We start from the raw sequence: 24,529 nt of genomic DNA on the forward strand, positions 1-24,529 counted from the left end.
TTGCAAATTACAATTACAATTACAATTACAATTCTCCATACCTAAACAACACTACAGCATTCATGATGGCTTCAACCAAGACTGAGCATGAGATTACAATGAGACCTGCAGTAATAGCTCTCCTGGTGAAGTTAATTAAAACAGATTAACAGGCCTTTCTGTAAACATGTTAAAGAAAGAGTTGAATTGAAAAGCTGAATTTGACCCTTGAATAACAACTGATATAAGATGCCACACGGTGGATGCAATCATGTTAAAACTATGAGAAGAAACAAGTCAAGAAAGCAATTCAGTCACTGCTGGCATTATCAGGTTACAGCTGAGGCCAAGTTTCGGAACTGAAGTTCGTAAAATTTCATTAGTGTAGCCTGTAGATAAACATCATGTTTTACCTCTGAAGGGCTAAACTACTTTAAAATGAAAAAGAAGAGTGGGAAAGCAAGAGAGTTAGAAATGAGTTTCATCCTCAGTGTTGGTTCTAGCTAACATGTACAGTCCTGAGCAAAAATTTGGCTGCCCCTGGTCAAATAACCCATTTGTTTGATTTTCTAAGTGAAAATAAGCTATCACATCCTCTTAATCACACTTCTGCACATTTGAATGAACAATTATTGTTTATTTTCTTTAATTTAACATATTGGGAAAGAAGTCAAACATAAAATGTGACCTGTGAAAAATATCTGTTTTCCTGTGGGGAAATACATCTATTTTCCAACCACAATCTACCACATCTGCCCCAGCTGATTAACTTCTTCAGATGTTCTTGATTGGCTGGATCAGATGTGTTAGTGTGAGGTAAGGGGAGGAGAGAGGCAGCATGTTAGATATGGGCTGGAACTAAACTCTGCAGAAAAAGTGTTCAAGAGGAGCGTTAGTGACCGTATGTAATTACCCCTCAGAAGTTGCATTGATTGATTCTACAGGTTAACCCTTTAAACTCCAAGGATACATGAGTGGCTTCACACATTAATTCCTCACTCTAATAACTGCATATGTCATCTATATCTAATATATTAGGTTCAGTAACTGAATGATTTGAGTGGGAACCCCATATTCTTATTTTATTGTTAGGTTTTGGTTGGAAACGCTCAGTGGAAAACAATCCAATCAGGTTTTTTTTCCTGTGTGGTATCTTGGTAGATACAGCCAAGTGAGCTCTCTCATTGGTTAGGACTTTAGGAGCTGGACTGATGGCCAAATGTGTCAGGCTAGCAACAGACATAATTAGGAAGTGATTTCTAATGGGTGAGACAAATTTCATGATGAAAAAATGTCAGTGTCTGGAAGATCTCACTGACTGTGTATTCAAACTGTAATTGCAACATCAGCAGCTCTATATTAAGGTTCCTGAAAGAGTGAGTCACTGTTAAACTGCTACATATAAGGGTAAATATATGTTAATATGTCTGAATGTCTTTCACAAGCGTCTAATGTCTGTGTTTAATCTAGAACAGCGAAGAAATCTTCATGTGAATCTCTGTTAGCCTAGCACTAACACACTACTAGAATCCCACAAGGGTGATAGCAAAAATTAGTATTATCAATTTGCCTTGTTTTTGACATTTATGGCCCAAACCGAAGGACTTGCTCTAAAAGTCATGGTTCGCCACTTAATGATTTATGTAGTTACTGAATACTAAATGCATAACAAGCTTAGTAATATCAGAGTTGAGTCATATCAAAGAGCTGTCGAGTTTAAACAGATCTTCCACCAGTGCAGTTTATATAGTGAAACGTTCATTCAGACATGCTATGTATCCACTTTTACTCTGAAACTGTAACACGAGCAGCACTTTTGGCCGTTTACCAAGCAGAACACCTGGCCTCCACTCTCTGAACAGTTTTAAGATATGAGTCGTTTAATAAAGTGGTGGTTTCATAAGAGAGCAGTAAGTGTAACAGCAGCAATTTAGCAGCAATACAGCGGTAATTAGGCGCTTCAGTGATACAGCCAACATTACAATTTAGTGGAGCCCCATGACATCCAGGAAAAAGTCAGATTGCTGATAAAATGGAAGAAATGATTAAACTTGGGGACAACCAACAACATGCTGCCTTCCACTGTTTGCCTGTAAAATGTGAAGTTAGTGTTATTTTGCCAAATGCACATCAAATCATTTTCACTGTATGTGATATTAAGTTGCAGTTGGTGTCAATATGATATAGTACAGAAAACTATGACTGACCTATAACAACTACCCAGGGGAAATACACTCTATGTCCAAAACTATCCTTAAGACACATGAGTCTAAAGTCACCGTGTCCAGTGCCAAGCATTGGCTAGAGGGGTATGAATTTCCCCCAGCATTGGGCTGTGGAGCAGTGGAGCTGTGTTGTCTGGAGTGATGGAGCTCCATCCAATTGCTTTGGGGTGAGTTGGAGTGGAGTTTGTAATCCAGAACTAATCAACCAGCATCAGTACCAAACCTTACTAATGCTCTTATGGCTGAATGCAATCAAATCCTCACAGTACGTTCCAACATTTAGTGTAAAGCCTAATATTCAAAGCTCACACCAAGGCACTCTTACATGTCATGATTAAACAATGTCTAAAACCTTCATTTCCATGGCATGTTCCATGTAAAATAGTTTTTTAAAAGGCTAGGACATAAAAGAGAAAGCTACACACCCACCTTGATGAAGGGAATGGCCAGCAACTATATGTGGGTAGCGTTCACTCTTTACAATTTCAAAGACACATATAATTACTGGGAAAGTCTGGAATATCTGATCTAATAAAGCAGTAAAACATGAGAAATATAAATTGAGAATTTTTTTTCTTTTTGCCAAATGTGTGCTGAATACTTCCCAGTTGCTGTGGATATAGGACATCTATTGCTGACTCATAACTACTAAATAAAAATATCTTTTTGTTGTTATTGTTTAGTTGTTTCAGTTAATGTGGGACCTTAATGATACATCCATCATCAAAATTTGGAAGAGACCTATGATATCTCGACAACTCTAATATATGAAATAAATAAACATAGGGAACTTATTATTTCCTGGAAAAAGTAACTCTTTACATTACCCATTACTTTACTATCTTAGAGATAAAACACAAACACAACTGTACTGAAAGTACAAGGATAAATTCCATGTTTATTTAGAAATAGCCAATCACTGTAACATCTTTAAAAAAGCCTGTCCCTGTCTTTGCTTTCAAGACACAGCCAGCTATGTTAATTAAAATTAGAAATCTGGCTGCTTGAAAACAGAAAAACTCACAAGTAGAAACAGTTTATGAATAAAATGTAAAGTTTACAGAGTTGTTTCTGAGTGAAAATGCAGTTTGGCCTGTTTAAGGAAGGTTGGGGATCTCATTTGTACAGAACAGAGGTCTTTATCCTTTATCTTTATGAGGTTTAATATAGGCATGTTGTTTACTTAGTTTAAGGTGCTTCTTGCACTGCACTGGTCATATTTATAGTCTAGGTCACACAGTCAGCTGTTGAAGGTAACACATATGCACACAAATTTTGTACAAGGACAAGCATGGATACTTCATTACAGGAAAAAGTAATTACATTACTGTACCGAAACTCTGGTGATGTCATTAAAAAAACACATGACTGACTAATAACTACCCATCAAACATCAGTCACACTTACTTTCAATGGTCCTCATCAGCTTATCTACAAATACTCAAATCGCTTACAAACTGCACTCTTTAAAGTAAATGATTTCTGGGTTGGATTTTACGGTTAATTGGTGAAGAACATTATGTGGATATTATGTAGATGAGGTGGAGGTTTTTTAAAAATTAAAAAATTACAAAAATGTTTCAAAAAAATATCCAGAAAAAGGTTCTTGAATTTAAAGGTTAGATGTGAGCTAACCACATCTAGAAATGGTGTAAATCTAACTTTAGCTCAAAAAATGCACCTGGGGCCTCATTTATAAAACTGTAAAACATTAACTTGATCTTAAAATGGTCTTTTGAAAAACTATGCATTGAGGCATCCACAGTGCTTTACAAAACAGAGACAGAAAGGGTTTTTTAGTGACGCCATCGATGAACCACTTTTGGTTCACTATAGGAACCATGCTTGAAATAGAGATCTGTGGGTATGAAGAACCTTTAAAGGAACATTCGCATAATGCAAAACTTCTTCCCAGAGGCGGTTCTCTAAACTTAAAACACCTTCCTTAAACAACCATCCACTGAGAGGTTCTTTAGGGAACCCAAAGTGGTTCTTGTAAAGCACCCTTTTCGGAACCTTTATTTGTAAGAGTGTAACGTGGGTTGTCCAAAAAATATATATATATCTTTTTTTTTTGAGGGGGTATTTCTTGCAGTGCTGCATGCAGTCAGTGTCACAGTTTGGAAGATCCTCATGATATCTGGAAAATTCTGGAATATCCCATCAGTTGAAATGATTACGCTTGGGAATGATGCAACCAATCGGACATTGCCCTCCATACCTTGCATGCTCCATTTACCCTGTGAAATGTGAAATGAACACTTTGCCTGGCTGCTCTGTGCTCTAGCACTCTGCCACACGAGTGAGATAAAACATGTCTTGATGGACGGCGCCCTGGCCGCAATTTTCCACCTCAGCCATGTAGCCTCCACTCCTGGGAGCATTTCAAGGAACGGCTGGAGATGGTGAGAAAGCATTAGTATGGTTGGAGAGATGCTAAAAGTAGCGGCAACGGTAACGGTAGTGGTAACGGCGGCGCCGAACTCGGTGCGTTAGCTAAGAATAGCGTGCTATTGAATGAAAACATGTCCTCCTGTATCCTCTCCACACTCGCTGTGTTTTTCCCCTGTAAGCTGTCCCCCCTGCTGGAGTGCACGTTCACATGTCTGTTCACTATTTTTAGACCCCCCCCTACCCCACCCCCATGAAGCATAAACACACACTCATATACACAAGCGACAGTTCCTGCCACACTTAGCCAGTCATGGCGGAGAGACACTGGCAGATTAAATCAACCTGAGGGCTGATCCGGCTGTCACAGTGATTACCTATTCTCTCTCACTCACTCACTCACTCTCTCACTCCCTCACTCTCTCTCTTGCTCTCTCGCTCGCTGTCCTCTGCTTAATCACAGCTGCGACTGGCTATCTCTCGCAGCTGCCTGCCAGAAGCTCAGATTGACTCCTGCCACCTTCCTCCACATCAGCGACTCCATTCAGATTCGTTCAGGAGAACTGTGTGGAAAATGAACTGGCCACTTTTGCGAGTCCTTATTGGAAAGGACGTCAAAACATAAATGTGGGTCGAAGAAACTGCCGTTTCTAACACCGTCATTAACCTTGATAAACTCTAAATATCATCTGTAGTGATCCATTTTGCAAAATTTGCTATCAGATAGGTCTTGGTTAGATAGCTTTGGCTTAACAGAGGTGTGACAAAACATTGTTGCTCTGTTTGAACATCATTGCAGCCACCATTACCCACACCATCACGGTCAAAGCGGTGGTGTTTTTTTGGGGGGTAGGTCTGTAAAAAAGTAAGTGGGCCCAACTTGGTAGATAAAATTTTCAAGTGTGCTATGTACTGCAATGTCGTAACATCAGGCATTAGCCTACTGCTGACAGAATTCAACCAGCACTACAGCACCCTTCACTGTAAAATATGCATTACTTTTGCCCATTGAAGACAACACAAAAGAGTAAAAATCAGACAGCTGGAGTGTACAAAGATGAGAGAAAACAACAACTAAACCTAAACCTAAACATCCTAGGCTAAAGCATACTGACACGGCAGGCATGAGAAATGTTTATGGACCATTTATGTCTTACTTTTGGTGACTCGATGTATGGAAGTAGTTTGCATTGACATTTTGACCCAGCCCATTTTAGCTTTTGTAGGGAATCAGCATTGACCAAATTCACTGAAAACTGATGTCAACAATGTCTTTAAAATTTGTATTTGGTGTTTCATGGGTAGAAAATAACATAAGCTACTCTTGGGGATCTTACTTTTACAGCCCCTCCCAGGCATCTTTTGACCACAGCTGGAGCTTCAAAACACTGACACATAGATAATGAACCGAAAGCTTGAAGCAATGGTGCATAGCAACATGTGCTAAGCAGTGATTGGAAGACTGAATGTGATTAGACTGATTAGAATGCTTTCATTGGCTGTGATATAGTGACAGCATGCACAGAAAACAAATCAAATTTTATTATATTAAAAAAGACCGGTCTAGATAAGGCTATACCCCTAGTTCAGTGTCAAATGCCTCCCAAAATATCATGAGAACATCCAATTGTGAGCTCAATATTGTGAACTGAGTTGGATTTTGAACTGAGTGGATCATTACACTCCTTGATCTTTGTAGAGAATTTCACCTTTGGACCAGCAGTCTATACAAGACTATAACTGAACTGTCTTCTCATTTTTAAATGAACATAACAGGCAATGAATCTCAGAGGCTTTCAGCTTGGTTCACTCCATGGATTCAGTCTGGCACTCCACCAATAGCAGCCCACTTATGCATGTGGCCCATAGCAATGTTCAGTTAAATTCAATCTCAAGAGCGTCACCATTGTTGTCGCTGCTTCTTGGCCTAAATTTGTGCTTTTAGTTGGCGTCTTCAACCAAAATTCACACATCAGTTTGATGACAACAACTGAATATTCCCAGAGCTGATCAGAACACGCAAAGTGGTCCAACTAAAACATGGTCCAACTAAAAAATGGTTTCCAGTTGGGGTAATGCCAGACTGAAGGCGTGGAGACAAACAAAGTGAATGCTCATGAGGTTTAGGATGTATGTTTTTTTTTTCTCACCAGGCTTATGCTGAGTTGTCCATTTCAAAATATCATCTGTCATAATGCCAAAACTGGCATTTGCCACTTTGCAAATCCTCAGCTGACTGACACTACACTATCACAAAGCCTTTAAAAACTAGCCAGGCCTGAGCATGGCCAATAATGACTTGGCAAAATGTTTGTGTAGGCCACAGTATAGAGCCATTACAAAAAAAAAGTAACAGTATCAATTCTGCCACAGGCAGATTACCGTAATATGACTGTTTGTCAATATGCTTTCATGATGTCTCTCTTCATATGAGGTGCTGGAAATCTATTTATATTTTTATAAGAAAATCAATCTTCTGTTCACATCTGGTTGTGGAGATTAGCCTATCTGTTCTGATGGCCTTGGAACAATGAGTCTGCCTCCGTCACGTCCTCTGTGTCGATGTTTGCTCTGCGAGACATTTCAAAAGGAATAACAGGTGGCAGCATGTGCTGGCCTCTCTGCCCGCTAGCATAACTCACCTGCAGGTGGGAGTCAGCCTTCATGCCACTCTCCACATGAAAAAATAAACCCTGAAGCTATCTCGCCCCCAAGCAGAGACACATCAGTTCAAATTCCATCAAAGTACAAGAGAAAACACGTCCACCAAAACTGCGGTCAGCTTAACTGACCAATCCATGCTCCACAAATGGAGGTCCCTCAGTTTTCCAAAGAAGTTGATGGAACATATTGTGATGGAAATGTGCATGAGAACTGGAACTTTGTCTGTAGGTGAGCAAGCAAGTCAGCATTTACGAAAGTGTTTCTATTTTGTTTAAATGCTGTTTTATAGTTGTACACAATTTACCCTGCGCTCACACCGGCAGCGAAGCTACACAACAAGGTGGTCGGAGGTTATTTATTTTCAATGAGATCTGGCGATTTTCGGCAACAGGAGGCAGTGCGAATGTTGGCAACGCAAAGTGGGCGGAGTCTGTGACACAACAAAGTCGAGCGGTGTTTCACTTTATGCAAATAAGTAGCAAAGCGATGTGGCAATCACCAATAGGAATTGAGCATTCAGCAGAGTAGTACATGCATTATCTCCACCACTGTGAAACAGTACACTCCGTTTGGGTCCTAGATAATTGTTCCTACTAGAGACGGAATAATGGAGGCGGTGCTTTTGCCACAAATTGACAGTAATTGCAAAGACCAGATACTGTTTTCCTCACATACTGACTACACAGATGCAGGGATTAAATAAAAAATAAGCACACAAGCGATTTCTTATCAGGGAACGCATCTGAAACCATTGCAACCCATGGTCAGTTGGAGTTCAGCAATCAGTTATTTGGGCAACAAGAGATGAAAAATCGCTGCCGGTGTGAACGCAGGGTCACTGATACAAAGAAAGCTGCAGTTGTGCTCTTTGTTTTATCTCACGAGCATCTTCACAGCAAGAGGTTCTCACTACTTTTTGCCCCTCGTTGCTCACCAGCAGCTCCACACAGAGTCACAACATTTGACACATACAGAGAGACAACGGTGTCCTTGTTCATCTCATACACAGAAAAATATTTGATATGTTTACATTACTTAAAACTATTCAAGTTAATTTCCATTCCATTAGTGTAAAGTTATTTTGTGTGAAAGGCTGTGATTTAGGATAAATCAGGTGTTGTTTTTTTAGTCATATAATAGAGCTAACACTGGCTTGGTGAATTTTCAATGTAGCTATAATAGTGTATTCCAGCTCTGTAGCACAGCATAGTAACCTATAGCAATGGGACCTGCCAGCTGGTCCTGGTCATGTAAGGGGTCCAACTGGAAGTAAACTTTATGTGCAAAATCAAAATTCTAACCAAAATTCATTAGTCTAATGTGTGGTGTTGGGGTCTGTGGGACCCAGTTGCAATGTTTATCAAAAGAAAAAATAATATGATTTATTATTATTTCAACCTTTCTTGGCTTTTGCTCATTTTCAGTGAAGAACTTATAAAATAACACATTTTCAGTGCCTTCACTCTGTTCACATATACAAACATACACAGACACACACACACTAACATCAACACATTTATATGACACGTGGTGTTGGGGTGAACCTGCGGGGAATGAAGTGTGGAGGTGCTGTGTCCCTTCACTCTATTCTCCTCCTACATGGCCTGATGTTAGTGTGTGTGTGTGTGTGTCTGTGTGTGTATGTGTTTGTATATGTGTGTGTGTGTGAGAGGGTGGACAACATGGACAGGCTGCTGACTGGCTACAGCTGCTAAAGAAGAACCCTATGCTGACCACTTGTGATATTTTAAACATCTGGTATTTTTACATAAATTGTTATGACTGTATTGATTAAAAAAAATAATGTGATGGGTCCACCAGACCACTGAGTAACAAAAACATGACCTCCACACAAGGGTTAAATGGGATTTTGTAACACTCTATAAAGCTTGTCCAAGCTCCCAACAGTTGCCATGAAAGAACATGTTTATGGGCGGAGCATGGATAAGTCAAATAAAAGAAATATGTTCTTCTAATATGTTGTTACACTTTTCTTTTGTAAGCACCATCATTTGAGGTAATGCAAATCCTGATTCTAAATTTGTTTGGCGCACTGAAAAAAGAGCCAGTGACTAAAAATGAGCCAAAGGCTTCAGCCTATAAGGAACATTATACAACCTCTTGCAAAATCCTTTCCTTCATATAACTCACACAAAAAAGTATACGTGTATTTTTTAAAAATAGAGGCCTCAAACAATTATTTAGAGTGATACCACAAAAAATGAACTCAACTGGAAGTGGTTCTTTCATGGTAATGCACCAATGAACCTTTTTGGCACCTCTATTTTTAGGAGTGCAGTGCATCAGGTTCCGAGCTTGGTTTTAAAAAATCTTTTCATTCATGCTATTAAGTACTAAAGTTAGGCATGCACACACAAAAAAGACCTCTTGTAGCCTATTTTGTTAAAATGCCAGCCTATAATTAATGATGTCATTAATGATGTCTTAATGGCAATGTTCTACACTCTTAAAAATAAAGGTGCAAAGACCTGCTGTAGGCCTATTTGGTAGGAAAATATTATTCTCTTGGTAAAGCTGAATACAGTGCTGGCTCTCAACAGTTCAAGTCAAGTATATTCTTAAAAATAAAGACATCAAACAGTGTGCTTTAGAGCAAATCACTTTCAATAGATGTTTTTTTTTTTTAAACTGCTCACCTGAGAGTGGTTCTTTTATGGTATAGCTGCAACGAAACCTTTTTAGCTCCTTTATTTTTGAGAGCGTAGCACATGAGATTCCGAGAATGGTTTTGAGCATGGATCACTTTCAGAAAACGCAAACAGCTTCAGTCTGCAAGAACCAGCCTACAACCTGTTGCAACATCTCCATTCATGCTATTTTAGTACTGAAGCTAGACATATATTGTTCATACACCAGCCTATAATTATGACCGCAGTTATTATTGATGTCTTAAAGATAATGGGCCTCATTCGCCAATATCTTCTTACAGGTTTTTTCTTAAATCTGTTCTTGAGAAAGGTCCTAAGAAAAAGTCTACGACAGATTCATGACGTGTTTTTAAACCACAGAACTGTTCGCACCTTTGTGCTCTTGACTGCGTGTAGACTCTGTTCCTACCTGAGAACAAATCCTAAATAAGAAAACATTAGTGAATGTCAAAATCTTCATGAAAACTGCATTAGTGGGTTTTAAGAAGAAATTTCTTCTTAAGGACGGTTGGTGAATGATGCCCAATAAAGGTTCCAAGAAGGGCTCCTGCGAGCAATGCCATTGAAGAACAACTTTCAGTCACAAAAACAAAACGGCAATGGCTTCAACTGGATTTTTCAAGAACTATCTATTGAAATGTACCTTAGGGAACCAAAAGTAACTAACGCATAAACACTTTCTATGTTCTGTGGCATGAACACTTTGAATTTTTATCAAATCTTAAAATGCAAGACTGATTTGTGCATTCAAAAAGAACAAGCGGCTTCAGCCTGTAGGGACAAACCTACAACCTGTTGCAAAATCTTCTCATTCATGATACTGAAGTATTACAGTTGGGCATTCATGCACAAAAAGACCTGTTGCAGGGCTATTTTGTTGTAATTGTTGTTATTAATGATACCTTAATGTCCTAAAATAAAGAAGCCAGAACTAGTTCTTTGGCACAATGCCATAGAAGAACCACTTTTGGTTCTCACAAGATGGGAGGTTTTTAAGGAACCACCTTAAAGGGTTCTTTAGGTATCCAGTTCCTGTGGCACAACTCCAAAGAGCCCATAAAGAGTGTAATGACAGCAGCAGTCACAAAAACAGATGAAATGTTTTCGCTCCATCAGCCACCCAAGCCTGCCTCTAATATGTAAGACAAACACAAAGCATGCTACAACATATCCTGAGCTCTGATCGCTGTTTAGTGAATGGCTGGAGTTTCAACACTGCGGACAGCCCCCCCCCTCCTCTCTCTATCTCTCTCTCTCTCTCTCTCTCTTTCTCACTCACTCTCTCTCTATAGACACAACGCTATGAGCAAGAATCTGCTCTTTCTAAATGAAACGACAATAAAGCCAAACACATCAGCCACTCTTTTAGCAGCTTATCTCCAGCACGCTCTCTCTGCTCCGCCTTCACGCCACGCTTTCTCTGTAAATGTTTGACCATTGATTACACTCACCAACAAATAATACAAAAAACAAGAAACACTTTCCTTATCATATCAGTACAAAAAGTAGCTAACAGCCCACCCACCACCCCTTTAAGATGACAATGGCAGCATCGAAATTAACCTTAATGTCAAGTTTATGGCGCTGAAGAGGGTGCGCTTCTTCAGCGTCACGTAGAGTGATGTGCAAACAAGGGCAAATGAGCGAGAGGGAAAAAGCTCTTCTGACAGATTAGCCGGGGAAAGCACCGGTGCCCTATTAGTGTTATTGAAATGTACTCAGTGTGGAGTGGGGCGGACGTGCATGAACACCTGGTGGAGCTGCTATAAGGCTAAGACCCTGTAAAGCCCCCCTACCCCTCCTTTTTTATCCTACAGCACCTGTGCTGTATACAATGACGCACGCGCTCTGAAAGAAGTGGCGTTGCAGCTGTTTGGCCACTGACACAGTAACCTTGCACCACTGGCAACCTTCAAAGCTCTGTAACAACAACCTGTTTGTTTTTCACATTGTCCAATATACGCACTAAACTGGACGGATTTACTTATTCTTTTATGAAAAAGAACTGCAGAAACAGTTCTTAGTGTATAGTATAGAACAAGTTATAGTAATACTTTAGTATAGTACATTAGAGTAATACTAATACTATAGTATAATATAGTAATGTAATAGTAATACAACAGTATAGAACAGTATTGTACAGTATAGTAATAGTATAGTAATACTATAGTATTGTGCAGTGCACTATAGTATATTGTAGTAAGAGCACTGTAAAATGGGACTATAGTTTACTATAGGCTGTCACTAAAGCATTATGGCTCACTACAGAACAGTATTACAGGCATATTACACCGTTATTAAAGTATTATAGATCACTATAAAAGCATTTTACAGCACTAGTTTCTCATTGTATTAGCAGCTCTTTCTGTAAGGTTTATGGGGCACCAGGTCATATGGGACAGTGAACTGGATTATGTCATATGGACACACGTCATAGGCCTTGGATATTAAAATGACAAAATCATTCCTTTCTTCAGTTACCAACTTTTTAAAGGCCAATATTTTATTTACAGTTTCGCTCATTTAGAAACACTACGCTAAACCGTGAGCCCTGTCCATGGTGCTGAACCTGGTGGCCCCTCATAGCCTGGCCTAATAAGACTGCAGCAGGAGAGGGTGAAAGCTCAAGTACTCCTTGATTTTTGGGTGAGGATGCTACTCCACACAGGTATCCACGTCTTCTTTCAGACCTCTAAGCCTGATGCACCGACACCAGCAGCGGTGCATCAGTGAAGAACAAAGACAGCGAGCGTTCTGATATGAAAATGCACTTTTTTTTTGGTGCCTACCAAAGAAAAAAACATCTCCACGAAACTGTCAGCAGTTACCATGACGACCGGGTGGAAGACCCAACTCTAACCGGACTGCGAACCAAAAAAAAGGGAAGAAGAACCCAAGTTAAAGCCGCGAGCTGTAGCCAAGGTTCGCCCTACCTTGCACTCTTCCATGCACGTCCTTACTGAGTAGGCATCCGTCACGTATCGGTCCGTCATGAGCTCAAACTCCTCGTATTTCTCCTGCGCGTGCAGGTCGTAGCGCTGGTACGCTTGCACGCACAGGCTGCAGCGGCCCACGCCGCCGGCGCGCATGGCGTCCACGCTGCAGTTCAAGCGGTCCGGGCTCGACGAGCCGTCCAGCAGATCCATGAGGGAGTACGCGTCGCAGAAGGACAGGTACAAGTCGGCCGCGCTCACGTTCCACTCACTCGCGCCCCAAAGGCCCCTGCACAGGTGGTCGGCGTCGACGAAAGTGAGGCAGTTCTTGGCCGCGCACGTCTTCTTCTCCGGACCCCACGCGCGCGCGCTCGCGCCGGAGGAGTTCCCTACAAAAGTAGTATCTTCGTTACTCCTGAGGATGCCGGGCTCGCGGCCCGTTCCCGCACCCGTCCCCGTCCCCAGGTTCGCGGACATCACCTTGTCCAGGCTCCCGGTCAGCCTGGCCTCGGCGCCCGGCCCCAGGCGGTCAGAGAGCAGCGCGGTGAGGAAGAGGAGGGAGGCGAGTGACCGGCGCCATCGCTGGGCCCTCTCGGAGTCGGTAAAAAGCGGCGGTGTGTCGTCTTCGTTGTCGTCGGAGCTCTGGCCGCGCGCGCACCACCACCACCAGCACCACCACCACCAGCACCAACAGCACGTCCACGTTTTGGAGCCGTCGTCTCGCTGCCGATGTCGAGCCTTGCGAGCGCCGCTGGTCATATTTCGGGCACGCGCGGCACCACGCACGGCAGCAGCAGCAGCAGCACGGGCCGACTCCACCGTGGGGGCTCTTCCGCCGCCGCTATGGTCATCGACGTGTTGGTCCGCCGCCGCTGCCCTGCGTCTTCCCCCGCACCGCCGAGGAGTCCTGCTGCTGCCGCCGCCGCCGCTGCTGCTGGTGCTCGAGCGATTCCCGGCAGTTGGCGGCTTTTAGAGCGCGCATCGTCGACTCCCCGTGCCCGCGAGCCGCGAATCTACCGAGAAAAAGAAGCAGGCGCGAGGCTGCGGCGACATGGCTGGCTCTTCTCCTCCCCCCTTCCCTTCCCTTCCCTTCCCCCCTCCGCGCGCGTGCCACCCCGGCGTCCCGTCCCGTCCCGTCCCGTTCTGTCCTGTCCCGTCTTTTAGCGCGGCGTCCGCTTCTCTCGCCCTTCGAGCGCACGAGCCGTTCCCTCCGCCGCTACACGCCCGACCCGCCGCCGCTGCCGCTGCTGCTGCTGGTTCCGGGGTTTCTGCTCACGAGCGCAGGGACTGATTTCGGCGCGCCGACTCTTCTCGTTTCCGCGTCCGTGAACGGAGGTGCTGGGCTCTTTTCTCTCCACTTCAGCAGCCACAGTCATCTTGCTCTAATGTTGGGTTGCCGCCATGTTCGTCTTGAAAGCGGTTTATTGAGAGCAGCAGCGTTTGCGTCATCCCGTCCGCTCTGAGTGATCTGCCCCGATATGAGGGGCGCCGATACACATCGATACCCCTCAGCGATACTCACATATTCATTATAACGGATACTTTTAGATCAGTAACCTACTACAGACAGAGATTCACTTAAAGACACACATACACATCAATATGTATACAGAACAATTCAGCAAACCGATACATATTCATAACAGATCTATATTTATAGATCAATAGCCTACAAACATTATTACTGATGGTCCTCTCTCTCTCTCTCTCTCTCTCTCTCTCTCTCTCTATATATATATATATATATATATATATATATATATATATATATTAACTGTATAAGACCAATAAAGGTTTCTATAACTTAAAAAAATAAAAAAAAACAATTTTTGGTGCTTTAAAAGGTTCTTTAAAGAACCATATACAGTAGGTTTTCCATTCTATAGAAGAAACCATGCAAAGAACTATGCATTCATATAGTTCTCTGAATGTTCACGGTTGCATATACAACCATTACCTTTACTGAATAACCTGTTAAGTACCATCTTTAAGTGTGTACACAACAATATAACGATTCTGTATCTGATATTTACAAATTCATAACTGAAGACCAGCGTTATAGATCAATAGCTTACTGCACAAATGGAGATGATAACACTTGTCATGGTAAACTACATTCTCTTCACTTTTTCAAATGAAACACTTTAGTGACATAAACACTGTTAAGGTTTCAAAATATTTACTCCTCAGTCCACACAGTCCATATAAGGAAACTCAGATGTTTGGTTGGTGTGACCTACACATGTTTGATGGTTTAAAGATTCTAGAATGTTCTCTTCCCATTCACTCTAGTTTGTTTATAAGCTTTGAAAAGAGCCTAGTTTGAAGTCACTGGCTTTTATGATGTCATGAAAAGCAACACATTCACATATGTCTGCCTAGTCAAAAGCAGTCTGTTTAATTCTAAGGAATAAAGAGAGGTTGGATTACAATGATTAAAATAAATTACAGTTGTTTTTGGTAAATGAACCTACACAGTCATCATAAGAGGGGAAAAACAAAATAAAATATGAGAAAAATGCAGGATATGGGCTCTTGAAAGGAAAACATGTTCAACCTCGCAATTGCTTTTTTATTATGATGAATGGACATAACTGAAATTATCCAAAATTACAAAAGGTCTTATATAATAATATAGTAATGTTAACTTATATTACATGTTAAAAATGTTTTTCTTCTCCTGTAAATGCACCATATCATAGATACAAGGTTTAGTTACAGCAGTGTTCTCCACTGACAGACAGCCCATAAATACTGACAACTATTTAGACATTTACTTCTCTCCCATATGAATAAAATCTGTGTCAGCAACATCAAAACACTTCCAGCAACAGATCACTTCCAGTGTGGAAAGTTAAGAGCCCTTTAAATGTTGTAAAATCTGTAAGTAGACTACTTGACTGTAACAGTACTTTATTACAGTCATCTGTTTACAAGAACTCTACTTTTAAGTGATGGTTTATTACCACTTAGTGACAGATTAGCTACATAAGCAGGGAGGAAAGCAATGTTGCTGATTATGCAAAATGCAAAAAAAAGTCCTATACATGGATTTGTTTAGATTTAATTTAGTATTTGGTACATATATATATATATATATATATATATTATATATATATATCCATCTGTTGCTCTGCATACTTTGTTAGCCCCTTTTACCTTGTTCTTCAGTGGTCAGGACCCCAACAGGACCTCCACAGGGCAGGTATTTGGGTGATGGATCATTCTCAGCACTGTAGTGACTCTGACATGGTGGTGGCGTGTTAGTGTATGTTGTGCTGGTACGAATGGATCAGACACAGCAGTGCTGCTGGGGTTTCCTATAAGGTAGACTCAAACCATGCCAGCAAGATGCCCCTCAGCATAGCAGAGCTACCCCCTATGATGGCTATGTACTGTTCTCTTGGTACATATCGTTGTTGTCGGAAGAAAACCTCATATCTCCAAAAAAGGTAACTAATAAACAGGAGAAGGAAAAAACCTACTTTTACTTTTAATGTAAGTCAATGGAGCCAGACTTTTACCCAAGTCATTTTGGGCCATTTCTTTTGGTCCATTTATATTGAAATTCACATACAATGTAAAGAGCAACAGTTAGTTTCAAATTATGTCAAAAACTGAAAAACAACAAAAATGGAGATACAAGGTTTTCTTCTTCGATATATATGTATATATTTCTATGCAAAGGTCAAAGACCATCCTTAATTTTCGTAATTTTGCCCATCAAAGCCAGTAAGTATAAGTTTTCAGTAGTTATTTCTGAACAGATTATATATGTATATATATATATATATATATATATATATATATATATATATATATATATATATATTATTAGCAGGCTCATTTGCATATTACAGCCTTCTGCAAAGACCAATATCACAATAATGCTGAATGATTGATATTCAGGCCTAATGTAGAGACTTTACAGCAGAGATTACTCTGTCCCAAATTAAAGTCTTAGGAAGGACAAGCCAAAGTACCAGGTAGGTACTCTGCAGTGGTCCCTGTTTTCCTGTTTTGTCTCACAGTGGACAGCCATATGGTATAGTGTGAACCTGTCACATTCACACACACAAACACACACGGTGTGTTTTGACCTGGAGCCTGACACATGAGAGGTGGCTAATCAACAACATATGTGTCCTTAGCTTGTGTATCTTCTGCCAAATCGCTCTTTGTATCAGCACCTTGTGGTGTGCTTGCAGGTGACAAAATCTAGACTAATAATGTGACTGATCTCATATTACATTGCGTACATGGAATTATATATACATTACATTCAATTACATTGTTGCTGATATTACATTATAATCGTGTTATGCTCTTTCAGGGTGGATGTTGAAATGTAGTAAATTAAAGAAGACACAGCCATAACATAAATAAAGAAGTAATTTAATGCAACCACCGTGTACCATGAGCCATGTGGAGTGTATTTTTATATTCTGGGCATAGTGATCTTCAGTTGGGCTATGAAAGTAGCTATAAAAGGTCCCTCAGTTCAGCTTTGAATTAAAATATTTTAAAATAAATTTAAAATAAATGTAAAATTTTATGTAAAAAATATATTATATTATATTATATTATATTACACTACAAAACAAAGATCATTTTGAACTGCACTCACCAACAGATTTCAGATGATTGAAATCGACTATATTTGTAGCGTTCACTATTTGATTGAAAGCATTTACTATTGATTGACAGTGGTTCATCCTGCCTTTTCCCCTTCACCAGCTGTTTGATTTGCTGTGAGACTCGTTGACTGGTTGACAGAGAAACATTCTAGACTGATGGTGTAGCATTAGTTCAGGCAATTCTGTTAATAGATAAGTATTCTGACAGTGTTATTACATGAACACAAAGGTACACTCTTAAAAATAAAGGTGCCAAAAAGGATTCTTTGAACAGTGCCATGGCAGAGCCACTTTTTGTAGCCTATAAAACTTTTCAAAAGATTGAAGAAAAAAATAAAGGAAGAAAAAAATAAAAGCTCAAAGTGTGATATTGCCTATTCCACAGAAGTACTGAAGTGAAAATAAAGAGAAAAGGTCATTTGGTAATATTTGAGTTGGACAGTCTACTTTAGATGCTTTGTAGATGTTCACATATCTAATCCTAACCTTAACCTCAAGCCAAAACCAACCATCAATGCCACTAATAATCAGTTTCACCAGATACTTTCTTAAACTTTAAGTCGCCAAGAAGAGGTCTTTGTAGGAACGCCATAAAAGAACCACTTTTGGGTGGCTTTTAGTGGATGGTTGTTTAAAGAATTTAATAGACACCAATAGTGGTTCTTCTATGGCAAAAAAGGTAAGTAAAAGTGGTTCATAGCACCTCAAAATAGCCTTTTTGGAAGATTGATTTTATTTATTTTTTAACACGTAGTACTGTGCAAAAGTCAGAGTCCATAATATCCAGGAAATATTTCTGAAGAGAGCAGATATAAGATAATCCACTTGCACAAGGGAAAAGTCAAAGGAAAATAAGAGAAAATAATGAAATAGAGTTCAAGAAATGATTAAATGATACAGAGAAAATAGGACTTCTAACAACCGCGCAAAACCTGGTAGACCACCAAAACTGTCACCACCAGACAAACTTAAAGCTTTCATCTTTGAAAGAGAGGAGAAAATCAAGCTCCACTTTTACTTCAGATCTGAAAAAATCCACAGGTGTTTCTGTTCATCCTTCCACTGTGAGAAGACAACTCAACACTATAAGTCTGAAAAGATGTGTAGCTGTTAAGAAGACGTTACTCAGGAAAGAAAACAGACAAAAATTAAAAAAAAAAAAAACAGCTGGTGGTCTCAGAACAGTGGACCTGAGTCTAGGTCTCAAATGAATCACTGAAAGTGTTTGGGATTACTTCTATTGTAAGAAGCAGGAAATACAACCAATTTCTAAGACTGAACTTTGGAAGTGTGGAAAAATATCCCTGCAGATTTCACTGAAAAACTGAAAGTAAGTGAAGGGTGGTCTCTGGGTTTTGCACAGCAGTGGACATAACATTTTGTACATATTGATGTTAGTAGATGGTTGTAATGACCTTGACAGTTGCTTGAGAAGGAGAGAGAGAGAGAGAGAAAGAGAGAGAGAGAGATACCACCTGCTTTGAGATTGGCATGAAGCATTTGGCCTAGATTTGTAAAACCCAGCCAGAGGGTCCACTGTGTCCATTTTCCAGCATCAAAGAGGACCACCCTGCCCACCTTTATTAAACACTGAAAAGAACTGAATGATAAAAAAGCAGAACAGAGAACAAGTGTGAGAGAAAGAGACAGACCACCTCTGCATTCTTGACAAGGAAACGACATGATGATTGCATGGCTCTTTCATCATGGCCACATGGTGAGCTGTGTTTTAACATTTTAAAGATAACTGTGTTCCATGGAAAGAAAGTCTGTGTGTTTTAAAGGCTATTAAACTTGCTCTATTGTTTTGATAGGGTACTGATTGACTTCTTTATCAAGTCATTTCCCTTAAGGAAAATACACTGAAAGTAAAGGTACAAATCTTTATTTGGGTTTATTTATCATACTGCCATTATTAGACATTTATGCTTAGTTAGAAAGGGATCAGGGTTTCAAATTGTCCAGATTTTAAATTTAAATGAATTTATTAGGACATTATGCATTTAAGAAATGATCTTAAAGGAGGATAACACATATTCCAAGATTTACGCATAAATAAATCACTGTGAACTGAAGTCATTCAGTGGTTTGATGTGAAATACTCCATTTAAGAGAAACTCAGACTGTTGGTGAACAATTGGTGGTGATGGGAACCAGACATCTGAAGAGTTAATGTCTCTAAAAGCTCCCTCACAGAAAGTTATATAAAACAGTTATGAACACACTGTCTGATGGCCAAGATATTGTTTTAAAACATTTTCAAGAAAGTTTTGGCTTAAAACATTTTTGAAATCCATTCATGGTGGAGAAGTCTCATACATAAGGTTGGAAACTAAAGATTTTATTCAATTTCCACATTAATGTTGGTGATTAATCAGTTTTGTTTACGATTTTATTCAGGCTGTAATTTCATGAGTGATAGTCTCAGGTCCTAGACGAGCCATAAGTCAGTTAACATTCCACTCGAGTCCAAGTCGTTGACTTAAATCCCCATCTATGGCTGTGGAGCAGTGGAACTGTGTTATCTGAGAGTGATGGATCCAATACCTTCGGAATGAGTTGGAGTGGCATCCAGAACCATCAGCCAATCAGTACCTGACCTCACTAATGCTCCTGTAGCTGAATGCAATCAAATCCTCACAGCAATGTTCTAACATCTAGTGTAGCTTCTCAGAAGAGTAGAAACTGTTACTGCAGCGAAAGAGGACAGACTCCTTACTCATATGCTTCAGAAGAAACACTGGATTAGCAGATGTCTACAAACATTTGGGTGAAAATCTTCCCTAAAAACAATTTTTTTAAATTTAACATAGTTTTAAAAATATTAAACTTAGTTTAGAGATCTGTGAAAAGAAACTTGCATGTAATTGAAATGCACCATATTCTTACCTACGGTGAAATAAATAAATAAATACCCTTTAAAACAGAGACACAGTGCGAATGAGCCCATCTGGACTTAGCCTGACCGTTCACATTGATAACACCATCTCTTCATTCCTCAGCGGAGGATGCGGAGTGCTCAATCCGCAAACAAAGCAGAAAATCAATACGTTTCTGACGTGAGCATTCTTTAGGAAAGCCCACTGGGGGCTTTATCTACTGGAAGATGAAAATATCAACCAAGAGAAGGGAGGCGGTGATCAGCCCCGGAAAAAAACACATTGTTTTATATACGCTCATCCAAACGAACCAAGGAGCCTGTTTGATTTACAATCCAAAAATATGCCAATAATATTAAAATTGCATTTTATGTGAAGATAAAAAAGTCTGTACATGCTGTCTTTCCCCTGTTTGACTGATCTGAAATGTGTGGCCTTATGAAATTAACACCAAAGAGCAATTAGTTTTTCGTAAAGTACAAATAAATTTTGGTAAAATACAAAAATGAAAGTAGGCCTTATATACATAAACATGAGCTACTCTCATAAATAACCAAGTTCCATGTATAACAATTCTAACAATAGCGGATGGTTTTTGTAAAGGAATGATTCTACCTGGAACTAAAAGATTCTGTCCTTTTATCCAGTTTAACTCCTTGAATTGTGCAGGCCTGTATTTGGGCCTACGCTGCTCTTCCTTGCTAACAATGCATGTCTGTGTTTTAGTAGTTACCAAATTAATCATATTGTTTACTAAATATCTTACGTCTTGTGTCAGAGGCTTATAAATAATAGCCTAGCGATACACTCTTAAAAAATATAGTTCTTCAAGGGTTCTTTAATAAAGATAATGGTTCTATGTAAACCATATACACTCAACAAACCATTTGTTTTCCTCAATAGTTCTTTCCATGGTGAAACAGTCCATCAGACTGATGGAGCAGTTCTATATAGAACTGTTGGCAAATGGGTTCTATATAGCACCTGAAAGGGTTCTTTAGTTGTTACAAGCTTGACATTGTAACATAACAGAGCCCATTTTGGTGCCACATAGAACCATATACAACACATTCATCATCAATCTGAAGAACCATTTCACCATACAAAGAACGCTTTAAGCATGCAAATGGTTCTTTGAGTGTTCATGGAGCGTAGGAGAAGTGAGCTGGTTGCATTTTCTGCTCATTAGTCTCATTAGACTCATCAGTCCATAAAACTAAAAAAAGATCTCAGATGCCATGTTGTTTCACTTATTTTCCTTTGACCTTACCCTCCCTTATGTAAGTGCATTCCTCAGAAATATCTCTTTTAGACATTTTGGATGAACATGAGGAAGAAATCTGAAGGCAGCTGAGGTGTGTCTGGGTAGTTGGTTGTGTAAATGTTAAGGGAACATGTCAGTGAACCTTTGGGAACAGCTTTGGTTGGGCATAACTCTGCTGTAACTCAGTGTTAAGACTGGACAGTATATGAATATATATATATATATATATATATACACATATAGAAACCACACATGCCAACACAATCAGACATCCAATATATTGTATATAGCTAAAATAATGTCATGATGAATAAATGGGGCAGTTAAGCTTAATGCAGAGCAATGCAGCGTAATGTCAGACCATAAGTCTGAGTTAAATTTATCATACATTGATTAAAAGGGTGTTTAATGAGGAAGAGTATCTGCTTGGAGCCAAAAATAAGGACTTTGAAGAGATCAAGAAGCCTCTGTCAACACAGGCAGTAGCAAAAACTCCAGGAGCCAAGGGAATTACCCTTCACAAAAAAGTGATTACTTTCACATTCAGTTAGTCTTTGGCAAGAAAAATCCTGTAAAGAAGCACTTAATATTCCAGTGATGTTAACTATAGTGCATTTTAATGAAGTTAGTGACGCCCAAACAGCAAAAAAAATGTCCCCATTCGCTCAGTCTAGCCTTGCAATTCCAAAATCTCCTCCACAAACTATTTAGGAAAAGCTTTATTACTTCAAAGGGAAAAGTATGGAAGAAGGTCGGAGACGACACTTAATCACTCAGCGCATGAGTTTATCCTCACTGCAGAAATGGGTCATAGCGGAGAGCGCGAGAGCAACTCCAGAGAGAGTTGGTGCACATTGTCAAAGCTGGAAGACTAACATCAACCACCAGCCTCCTCCAGGATCTGAGAAGGGATCTTAGGTTCAGCTCATAAATGATTGATGAGTCATTCCGAGAATAAAGGTGTGTATGTTGATGCAGACTTTTTTAAAGGTCCTAAACTGTTCCTGTTTTGGATGTATGGTCCTAGGAAAGATCTTTAGTTAGTATAGAAACTGTACATTTATTTCACAGTTATTTATAAATATTGAACAATTGAGGATATCGATACTAATACACTTCAAAGTGAATAAAGGTTCCTAAATGGTTCTTGGTTTAGACTTTTAGATTTACTGGTATGGAACCTTTGCATGTGGAACTTCTCAAGCTTAACAAATTGTTCTTTATGCTTGTATTTCTCATTTACAAAAAAAAATAATTTACAGAATTTCTTCCATTTTTTCCAGAATTTACTAATGTCTTTTAACCTCGGGGTCAATTTGACCCATCAGTTTAAACCTCAAAGTATCAATTATGTTTCCTCCTCCTCCATGTGGTGTGAACTATTAGTGGTTCTCACACTACAGCTGTGGTTATGTTAGGTTAGGGCCCTAAAACAGAGGGAAGTTTTTTGAAGACTATAAAACTGCAAGACCTCAATATCATCCAAAACAACCAAAACAAATGTGTGTATTTCTTGATATTTCTTGTGTTTTCACAGCTAAAACAGCCTGGGGTCAAACACTACTGTACCCCAGACAATACTGTACAAAATGTATGTAGGACATTGAAAACATATCATCACCTTCATTTCTATGTTTACCCAGTTGTCCCTATTAAATTAGGAATAGTGGGAAAAAAAAAGCAAAAAGAGATGTCAGTCATTTATTTGGAGACATTAAACATTGAATGGGATCAAACTGACCCCAAAGATAGGAGGGTTAAATCTAGTCAATATATCTAATATTTCTCATTTTAAGATTGTTGTAACATTGTTATAAGATTATTTAACTTATTTCCAGAGATTTTTGTATTAGTTTTAGGTGGTGTTAGTAAGTCAAATTTTCTCACTACTATGGCAGATAATTTTTACTTGATGTAAGAAATACATTTGAACTGAGCCAAATTATCTGCCCATAAAGTGAGATAATTTGACTTACTAAAATCACCTAAACAAGTGAGAAAATGTCTAGAAATAAGTTAAATAATGTTACAATAAGCTTACAACAATCTTAAAATGAGAAATATTTGATATATTGGCTAGGTTGAAGATAATTTCACTTGCCAAGATACTATTTTGTGTGGTGCAGGCAATAGTCGCCCAAATATTTTTCATGAAATCACTAAAACTTCTCTCAACCTCTTCAAACCTCTTGATAGGTGCAACCATCTAAGAGTTAACCCTATAATCAGGAGATCACAAGCTTTATCTCTGCACAGATGCCCAAGAGACCGCAATAGGATGGCCCTCCCCCCATCACCCAGTGCAGGCCCCTGTTAGCTGATGTCACTGAACTCGTGATTAGCATTCTAGCTGTCCAGTGACATTGCTTTAGCAGCAGTTCAATAAGATAAATAGTGGGTGGAAAAAAATGGGAAAAGATTCCCAAAGAAAAGAAATAAAAAAGACTCAATCAAGGTTCAGCAGACTTGTAAATGTGGTTTAGGACACAAAATATGTTCTTGTGAGCTATAAAAATGAACAAAACTTCACTGTGTAGCCAAAGGCAGTCACTAGCCACTAGCAACAACAGGTGTTGTGCTGTTTTCTAACTCCTCTTTGGGTGAACTAGATTTTGCAGGCATATGGACACTAAAGAATGCATTTGCATTTGCTCTTGTTTCTTTTTAGAAAAGCACACTCTAAAGCTTGAATTTCTATCTAAAGAAATGTGTTTAACAGAAAAACAGCAGAACTTGTCAGCATTCCTGGTTAGTGGTGTGTGCACATAAAGGGGAGTTAAAAGGTTTTTTGTTCATTTTTATAGTTTGCAGGAAGTCATATTGTGCTTTAATCCACATCAATAAGTCTGTGCAACCTTAATGATGATCTGGATGTGATTTAAGCGGAT

The 24,529-nt window shown here is 39.5% G+C and overlaps 1 protein-coding gene across 1 annotated transcript in view; it reads right to left on the bottom strand.

Annotated features, from left to right (window-relative positions):
- Positions 1-13,620, bottom strand: part of fam155a (family with sequence similarity 155 member A) — an 89,872-nt gene extending 76,252 nt beyond the window's left edge. Inside the window, exon 1 of the mRNA XM_036557490.1 lies at positions 12,862-13,620. Coding sequence (XP_036413383.1) covers positions 12,862-13,620 — 759 coding nt within the window. The remainder of the gene's footprint in view (positions 1-12,861) is intronic.
- Positions 13,621-24,529: the final 10,909 nt, after the last annotated feature.

This window comes from Colossoma macropomum, unplaced genomic scaffold, assembly GCF_904425465.1.
Source record: "Colossoma macropomum unplaced genomic scaffold, Colossoma_macropomum, whole genome shotgun sequence".
NCBI classification, from domain to species: domain Eukaryota; kingdom Metazoa; phylum Chordata; class Actinopteri; order Characiformes; family Serrasalmidae; genus Colossoma; species Colossoma macropomum.